This window comes from Glycine max, chromosome 7, assembly GCF_000004515.6.
Source record: "Glycine max cultivar Williams 82 chromosome 7, Glycine_max_v4.0, whole genome shotgun sequence".
Lineage (NCBI taxonomy): Eukaryota > Viridiplantae > Streptophyta > Magnoliopsida > Fabales > Fabaceae > Glycine > Glycine max.
This window is the reverse complement of record NC_038243.2, coordinates 43,955,624-43,964,859: the sequence shown is the minus strand read 5'-3', so window position 1 is coordinate 43,964,859 and position 9,236 is coordinate 43,955,624. Positions and strand designations below refer to the sequence as shown.

Genomic DNA, 9,236 nt, shown 5'->3' with positions numbered 1-9,236 from the left:
CTCCACTGTCGAAACTATGATGATATACTTCAAAGCATCTCCTTGGGAGATGAAAAGAATTTTGAACGAGGTGACGGACAGATTCCGACATTTCATGGAGTTGAAGAACTAGAGACTCTATCAATGATGATGCCGACATTTCCTCACCTTTCTCAGTGTTTTGGAAAGAGGATTTCTTAGGACCTTAGAGATAACCTGCAACATCCAGAATGCATAAAAAAAATGTAGAATAAAATGAAATCCTAGATCGGGCCATTCTTACAACATACAATGCAGAATAATGAACAATGGCTTGAAGAAAATGAAAAATGTAGTTCAGTAGGTCACACAGACATGGATAAATCCGACAACCACAATATAAATAAATTCCTAAATAAAGAAGCCACATCCTAATTCAACCAAAATAATAGTAATAATTAAGACTTTATTAAGCATCACTGTAGGATGCCCTCCAAACACGTTTTCGGATAAAAAGTTAGCTTTCAGAAACCGAAAAAATTCAATCTAGCTTTGAAGTAGGAATCAGTGAATCACTAAGGTCTGTGACGAAACAAAACATTTTCAAGTAAAACAATCAAACTATTAGTAGAAATTAATATTTGACGGAAGAGAAAAGAGAGAACGATACTTACCTGAGGTGTGGAGAAGAAAGGAATATGTTTTTTTGGGAAAAATGAAAAATAAAAATAATTGACTTATTTTAACCGCTTAATTATCAATTTGGTCATTAAATTATTTTAAGATTTAATAAGATTATTTCCGTCCAAGTCCAATTATGCTGACGCAGGTAATATTATGAATTTAAACGATTTTTGTTTACGAGCGATTTTTATTTAAATTTTTTAGATCTGGTTCCCTTTTTTCTATCCGTGCTCCTTAGTCTTCTTCCCCTTCTTCCATCACCGCCGCTGCTACCTCAACACTCGCCCCTTCCTCTTCCTCCTTCTTGCTATCCAGCACTTCCAATTCTTTTAAGTTTTTCAAATGAGAAAAAATAACATATGGTAGAATTTATTTGCCCAGCTTCAAAGTTACCAAATAGCACAACCATTTGTTTTGCAGACCAACATTACCATGAAAGTCTTGTTGCAGACCAATAAAAATGAGATATTCCAGGAACATATTTCTTAGTCAATTATATATTCAAGAAGAAAAGTGATTTTCTTTTTAGAAAAAAAAAAAAAAAAACCCATAGAACAGAGAGAGTCTTTTGAAACAAGGGGGTAAGTCTGGAAAGGCAAAAAGAAGTTAAAATGTGTGTTAACAAGTGTCAACTTTTGTATGGTTCGGTGACTTTTTCTGCACATATAATTGGAGGAATAAGCATTTCTTTATTCATTAACATTGGATAAAATAAGATATTAAAATAGGGTAAGATACAATCATATTTATAGGAATTTAATTTAAACTTTGTTTTTTATTATACATCATTTTTGTTTAAGAATAATTATGTTAATTTTATAAATATGTATTTTCCCTCAATTTGACTCAATCAAACAAAAGAAGAGAAAAATGATATTTACCCTCTTTCTATCTTTTCCAACCTTCTTTTTTCATCTAATGCTAATCCCTTGCGAGGCGTGATGCCATTCATTCCAATTAATTAACATAAATGAATAGCATTAATGCATACCGCAATGCCAGCAGTCCTTTTAATATACCGGTATACCCTACTAAAGTAAGAAAAAGGAAATGACAAAAAAGACCCGGGGAATAAAGCGAAGGCGACAAAGTGACAGGACTGACTCAGTGGGCTTTGGCACTTTAAACAGTGTCCATTTCACTAAAAGCCGTGCCTGCCTGCTCTCTCATTGGTCCATTCAATCTAATTAATGTTGGGACCGAAATACCCCTTCTTTCCATAATAATCCATACACCATCTTAACATTACATACAAACCTAAGCGAGCGTTGGTTGGAATATGGCCAGGTCCACCACTCCTCCGACGATCAAACCGGAAAATTACGGCCACAGTCCGGTTCACTACGCCGTCGCTTTGGGCGACCACACCACCCTCTCCAGAATCACCTCCTCACTCCCTCGTCTCCCCGATCCCTCTCTAATTCAAACCGAATCCGATTCCCTCGCTCAAGAAAAAATCGCTGATCAGATCTCCCTCGTCCTCGACCGCCGCGACGTTCCTTATAGAGAAACTCCTCTCCACCTCGCCGTCCGACTTAACGACCTTTTCGCCGCTCGCGCCCTCGCTACCGCCGGCGCCGACGTCTCCCTCCAGAACTCCGCCGGCTGGAACTCTTTGCAGGAGGCGCTATGCCGCCGCGCCTCCGACATCGCGCTCGTCCTCCTCCGTCTCCACCACCGAAACGCCTGGTCCAAGTGGCGCCGCCGCCTCCCGCGCGTCATCGCCGCGCTCCGCCGCATGCGCGACTTTTACATGGAGATCTCCTTCCACTTCGAGAGCTCCGTCATTCCCTTCGTCGGCAAGATTGCCCCCTCCGACACCTACAAAATCTGGAAGCGCGACGGCAACCTCCGCGCTGACACCTCTCTCGCCGGCTTCGACGGCCTTAAGATCCAGCGCGCCGACCAAAGCTTCCTCTTCCTCGGCGACGTCGATCACACGCACGACGTCCCCTCCGGTTCGCTCCTCGTCCTCAACCGCGACGACCGCAAAATCTTCGACGCCTTCGAGAACGCCGGAGGACCGATGAATGAGTCCGACGTTGCCGGATTCTGCTCGCAGACGAGCGTGTACCGTCCCGGTATGGACGTGACGAAGGCAGAGCTTGTAGGCAGAACGAATTGGCGAAGACAAGAGAAAATAGAGAGCGTGGGGGAGTGGAAGGCAAAAGTGTACGAAATGCACAACGTGGTTTTCAGTTTCCGATCACGGAAAGTGGCCGGCGGAGATTCTGACGTGGCAGGGAGCGAGCAGGTGCTGCCGTTGGAACTGGACGAAGACGACGACGGTTTTCTCGTTGCGGAGAATCCGAATTTCGGGTTCCCAATGCCAGACAAGAGAAGACACAGTAGCTTCGTTCGAGAAGAGAGAGAGTGGGTCCCAATGGGAAGGAAAAGCGTCGACCTAACGTCCGTAACGGCCCCACAGCCGCGAAGGTCACCGCAAAGCGTGACCATGCCACAGACCAAGGAAAAGGAGTACGTTAGAAGCTTACGGCCGTCAGTGTGGCTAACGGAGCAGTTTCCATTAAAGACCGAGGAGCTTCTGCCGTTACTCGACATACTCGCTAATAAGGTCAAAGCAGTGAGGAGGCTCAGAGAGTTACTCACTACCACGTTCCCGCCGGGAACATTCCCCGTTAAGGTAAGGGCATTATGGGAATAATAACTTTTTCTTATAGTCTTTTTAATAAAAAAATCAGATTCTATTTTGGCTTTACTATTAGTCTGTTATTATTGTTTGGCCTGGTCTTTTGTGGGACTAACTCTGAGGATTAGAATTTGGACCTGGGAGAGAAGGTTTGGCGGAGCCCACACGATGATGACATGTCAATGTCGGAGGGTTGACCACTAATAAGTTCACATGCATGCAATGCAAGTGTAGGAAAATGATTTGATTTGATGTAAAAATAATAATAATTGTAGTGGGTTCAGGTGGCTATACCGGTGGTCCCTACGGTGAGGGTGGTGATTACGTTCACAAAGTTCGTGGAGCTGCAACCTCTGGAGCAATTCTACACTCCATTCTCGAGCCCAAGGCATTTGCTCCTCAGTGCAAGCAGAGGAGGAGATGAGCAACAGAGCAAAGCAGAAAACAGGTGCTCTTCTTCGAGCTCATCGACGTGGCTGAGACGAAATAATAGCGTGTCGAATAAGCAACGATGTATGGCATTGGATTCGGACCCTTTTGCGATTCCTGCGGGATACACATGGACCAGTGTGGATGATAAATCTCGTAAAATGAAGAAATCCAAGTCCGTCAGAAAGTCTAAGTAAACCAATTGGAATGGTGGTGTCTTTAGCGTCCTCCAATATGTACATAGATATCCCGTCTAGTTTTTATACTCAGCTGGTTTCACAAAGGTGTTTAGAAGCCGCTGGAGCTTCTAATGGAATCACCCAAATGGTGCTTAGAAGCTAGGGCTACATTCCTTTGCTTATTGTTTTCTTTTATCTGTTTCATTTCATGCATTCATTCTTTTAAAGCAAAATTTATCTAAACAAAGAATTTTAAAATCCAAAGAATTTTAATTGACGCAAATAAATTTTCTACAATTAAAATTCCTTATTCAAACACTACTTGTTTATAGGACAAGTTTAACTTAGTTTCTTTCTAACTCAATTTTGATAGTTTTTTTTTTCCTTATATTCGACTCATTGTATGGCATGTCTCAAATCTATCTGATTCATTAACATAATATATAAATTTTAATATTTTTTATAATTAAATTATAGTATTAAATAATTAATGTATAATTTATAATATATAATATATATTTTAAATTAAATAATATCAATGTCAACAAAATATTATTATTATTACAAAATATTGTCGATTAAGTAACAAAAAGAGTCCAAATGTCCTACATAATTATTTACCTAAAATTATTTCATTTCTTTGTCAATTTTTTTTTTTTTTGACAATTTTTGTTCAAATCCTTCAAATAGCTAGAGCTTTGTTGTTTTTAAAAAGTGTCATGTTTATATAAATGGTTTACTTAAAAATATTTTAAATTTTATATAATCACAACTTACAAAATTTTATCATGAAAATTTTATATAACTTTTTTAGAGCCAAAGAAAGACTATGCCAAGACCTAATGGTTCCGGTGATCCAAACTAATCTAGTACCATTCGAATCATTGAGCCAAAACAACAAAACCTATATTCATTGGAAAAGATAACAAAACAACACGGGAGCATGAACCTAACTTCATGACTAAAGGTAATCAGAATTCTACCTAAATATGTAGTATGAGATAGTTTGTCTATCATTTACAAGTGATAAAATTACATCAGCAAAAACCAATTATACTAGTCTCATGAGAAACTAACTTATCTGCACGCACAAGTGTTTCCTTCACTGTAAATGTGACCAATAAAAAAACCATCGACTTAGTCAATTGCACAACATTCTTCCATCTATTTCTAATGCACCCAGTGACCATGTTTTCATTCTTGAAAGCTTGAATAAACAACATAGAGTCACATTCAATCCAAAGATTTTTCCACCCCCGCTAGCCATCTCAATGGCTGTTATAACAGCCATTATCTCCGCAAAAAAAGCGTGCTGAATGCCAATATGCATAGGGAAGCAACCCATGATCCCGGCGTGATGATGTTTCTAGAAATTTTTATATTTGTTTAAGAAGGTACATAGAAAATAAGTTGTTCGATTCTCAAATGCAATATATAAGTTTCACTATGTTTTTTGCTGGAGTTAGCAGTGTTTCCTAACTTTGCATCAAATTATTTTCCCTTAATCTAAACTCTTCTTGAAAAAAAAAAAAACATGTGTGTATGGTTTAGGGGTGCATTTCTTACCGGTGGCATGTGACTGCGGCTCACCCAAGATATTTAACACATGGTAAAAATCAAATAAGTTTTTCTGCTAAATAAATTGTTTTTTTTTTACATGTGAACCTAATGAAACTTTACACCTCTGCAAAAATCCTATGGGTTAGTAAATCAACTATTTGATGCTTTGAAATTATCACGTTTTTTAACATGCAATGAGGGGTTTCAATGCAAAATCAATAACATAGTAATAATCTTCAAGAAGAAATCATTATCATTCTCAAAGTGTAAAGATAAGTACTTAATTAATTATCCGTACTAAATACAGCAGATTTGAGTAGATTTGAATTTGAATTAGGCTTCACGTAGCTTCACTTTATTGTTGAATAAATACAGCAGGGTAATCTTTATTGAGTTATTCTTTTCCCCCTCTGACTCTCTCTTTTGACAAACCATCCTTTTTCTTTTTAAAGTTTTTTGATTGTAGCATTAGACCAGACCTATGGTTGGATCCAATTAATTAAAGGGACCGGTCCCCGCTTGAATCCCGGAACGTCAATTTTTAAGAGCTAGACTTAGAGATGATTTTGAGAAATATATATATTTTTTACTGCTTCCCGTTTATATAAGTTTCTTTCTTTCTTTTTAATATACATATGCATACACAATACACAAAAAACCAAATGAATAACTAACAATTTTCTAAAGATATATGGATGACAACAGTGTACTACCACACAATTTCCCTTCCGTTTATTCAAACAAGTTTTTCAGGAAATTCTGAAAGCAGGTTCTGAACTTAATAGCAAAGACAATGAATAAAGGAGGTTGATACTAGTTGTCTAAAGATAGAAAACAGGATACTAGACTAGGCTAGTGTTTATTGTACCTTCAAGTTATAAAAGGCCACCCACTAATCATAGTTTGATGAATATATGTTCTTTTTCTTTTTGCTCACAAAAGTATGGGTGATATAACAGTAATTGAGTGTTTGATGCGGCTTGTGAATATATCCGAATACAATTTTTTTTTTAAAAAAGTATAATTTGTGAAAATTTGAAAAACAGAAAATCATGCTGGTTAAAAAAAAAACAGAGAAGCAGAGAATCCGAGAAGAAAATATGAGAAAATAAATCAGTTGCACGCACAGAAAAATATAGAATAATCAGTTGCAAACCAGTTTTACTATAAAAAAAGACTTGCATACATCAGTTATAAAAAAAAAAAAAAAACGAACCTCTCTCTATCACTCACGGACTACTCCTGCAACTGCAAATACTACGTTCAAGTCCACAATTGGCTGTCCCTCTAGGGTATATCGTCAGACTCAACACTTGTTCAGAGGTTCTTTTATCATTCAATATTAAGTTATTAACCATATACTTTGCCCTTCACCTTTGTTTCTATTTCTTTGTTAACAGAGAGTGAAATGTATATATTTTTCATGTGAATAGTACTTCTCGGTTGACTTCAATTTCTTTATACCTGCGACTTTTTCTTTCTTTCAAATTGTGTATGTATGTGTCGGTGATGCCTTGATGTATTATGCACACAAGTAATTTCCAATCCAATGTTTTTCCTTTAAATAAAATACTAGTGGCAGCAACTTCATTTTTAAATATTTTGCGTCGTCTTTGACATGACTCCAATTATAACACGTTTATAACACATTCTAAGAAGTTTGGTTAAACATTCTTATGAAAAATTAGATTTCTGATTTTAGTTCTTGTAATTTTTCATTCATTTTGTTAATTACCTATTTTTAGTTCCCTTTAAGGACTAACTTTGATGAATAAAAATAAACAAGACTAATAGACAAAATAAAAATTATAAAAACTAAAATGATAAATATGAAATTTTATAAGAATCAAAAAATTGTTTAACCCAAAAAAGTATTAAGAGACGGGCAAATCCATGCATTAGTTAAAGTGGTTAATCTGATGTCCAACAACGTTGGATGACAATTGACAAATACCCTTGGCCTTCTAAGACAGTGGCTCACAACCATACCATACAATGGCTGAACAAAGCCTTAGTGGGGAAGGCAACTCACATTGGTAACCAAAGTTTCCATCCACTATTATATGATAAGGTATAGTAATAGAAGTATTTAAAATTAAAATAAACTAGGAAAGATGCCGCACATAGTTTGCTTAATCAGATGGGAATACTCAAACAAATAGGTGAGTGTGAGTTGTCAAGTCCTATTATGAAAAAGATAAAGATAAATTAGAAAAAGAAAAAGCAATGTAACAGGGGAGGGTGATAGACAGGCCAGGCCATCTAACATGGTTAGTTAGCTAGCCCTCTATATATGAATATAGTATATGATTTGGTTCACCACTCCTTCTGTCCCTTTTAACTCCTCCATCAAGCTTCTCAAATCTTCTGCATCAAACTCCAGTTCAGTCCTTGGAGTTGGAGGTACTACTCATATGTCTTTTAAGCTTTTCTGTTTCAAGTTTTCAACGCATACACTTGGCAAATATTTCTAGATTTGAAAGCTCCCCATAGTTTTATTATGAGATGTGTCTTGCAATAATTTATACGAATTGATGATCACGTGCCCGATTGATGTTGTAACATATTTTCAAGACAAGTACTTAAATTTCTTCCCTAGGTGTGCCTAAGATCAAATTGACTTCAAATTTATCCCTAGATTTGTTCTGTAGCAATGATTTATCGAGAATTTGTCTCCTCATATCAAAAAAGAAAGTTTAAGACTTGATCTAAAAAAGTTGAATTAATAATAATATTATTTTATGCAGAAGGCATCAGGAAACATGGCAAGCGAAGCACCAAGTTGGGCTGATCAATGGGGTGCTGGTGGTATTGGTGCCATGGAAGCTGATGACACAATATCACAAAAGGAAACCGGCAAGAACAAGAGTTCAGGTTCAAAGGGTGCTTTCGGCAAAGTCAAAGCAACTGCCTCAAATTGTGTCAAATGGTTAAAAAGTTTGTGCAAGAGAAAGAGTACAACCAAGTAAACCAGAGGATGTACTGTGTGTGTGTGCACTTGTAATTCAGCACCATGGCAGATACCAGTTTTGTAACCTTATTTTTTTCTTTTAATGATTTGGTGTTTCAGTCACTTAAGCTCGAACTGATTCTAGAGGAAGATGCTATTTAAAGTTAGTATTAGTGGGTCACTCGCTCACTATTTTGCCGAACACTGCATGATTGATTGCCTAAGAGTCAAGACATCCTTTAGGATGCTGGGTCATGATTTTGCTTAACAATCCATGATTGATAACAGCTTAAGAATAATTCTTAACTTGATATGGGTAAAACATTAAAGGCCTTTTTTCCCTACTTATTTTTTTAATATAAGAACACATTGCTTCCAAGTGGTTGTCTTTCTTCCTATCGTAGGCCACTGGTGTTGCAAACTGTGAAAAAAATCAAGAGTTGTGGTGGGTGTCGAAAGCCATGAAATAATAAAAAATTAATTACTTTTAGTGCGTGTACAAGTTAATTGTTTGAAATATATAAAAAAACTTATAATATTTTTTAAAAGTATAGTATTTTAGTGAATATTAAAAAAACTTTTTTAGTGTGTTTGGAGCAGCGTTCTTAAGTTAGTCTTCAAAAACAATCCAAGTAGACAGAGAAGATAGAACAAAAAATAGTTAAGAATAAACTTTAAACATTTTCCCATTTTCTCAGTCTCTAATGTATTGATAGCATTTTGAATAGTCACAACACATTAATCCCTGATAGGAACCATGTAATTTGGCAAGAACATGAATTGAACAGAGAAACCAACTCTAAAAAGGATAGGATGTCTAATTATT

The 9,236-nt window shown here is 36.7% G+C and overlaps 1 protein-coding gene and 1 long non-coding RNA gene across 3 annotated transcripts; both read left to right on the top strand.

The window, feature by feature from the left end:
- Nucleotides 1-1,763: 1,763 nt before the first annotated feature.
- Nucleotides 1,764-4,104, top strand: LOC106794173 (ankyrin repeat domain-containing protein 13C). Of its 2 annotated transcripts, none has more exons than XM_014778262.3 (2): nt 1,764-3,286; nt 3,577-4,104. In XM_014778262.3, the coding sequence occupies exons 1-2, from the start codon at nt 1,922-1,924 to the stop codon at nt 3,916-3,918; spliced, it is 1,707 nt and encodes a 568-aa protein (XP_014633748.1). In that variant the 5' UTR covers nt 1,764-1,921; the 3' UTR covers nt 3,919-4,104. The 2 variants fall into 2 exon arrangements, with proteins under 2 accessions (XP_014633748.1, XP_014633747.1); XM_014778261.3 differs by having other exon boundaries at nt 1,811-3,286; nt 3,568-4,104.
- A 3,326-nt stretch (nt 4,105-7,430) lies between these two features.
- LOC100526860 (uncharacterized) lies at nt 7,431-8,612 on the top strand. The gene is made up of 2 exons (XR_001389285.3): nt 7,431-7,863; nt 8,208-8,612. It is a non-coding gene; the product is annotated as an uncharacterized lncRNA (long non-coding RNA).
- The last annotated feature ends 624 nt before the right edge of the window (nt 8,613-9,236 follow it).

Coding starts and splice junctions, on each gene's coding strand:
- LOC106794173 (XM_014778261.3), top strand. CDS start 1,922: ATGGCCAGGTCCACCACTCCTCCGACGATCAAACCGGAAAATTACGGC. Junction 3,287..3,567: donor CGGGAACATTCCCCGTTAAG/GTAAGGGCATTA, acceptor TAATAATTGTAG/TGGGTTCAGGTGGCTATACC.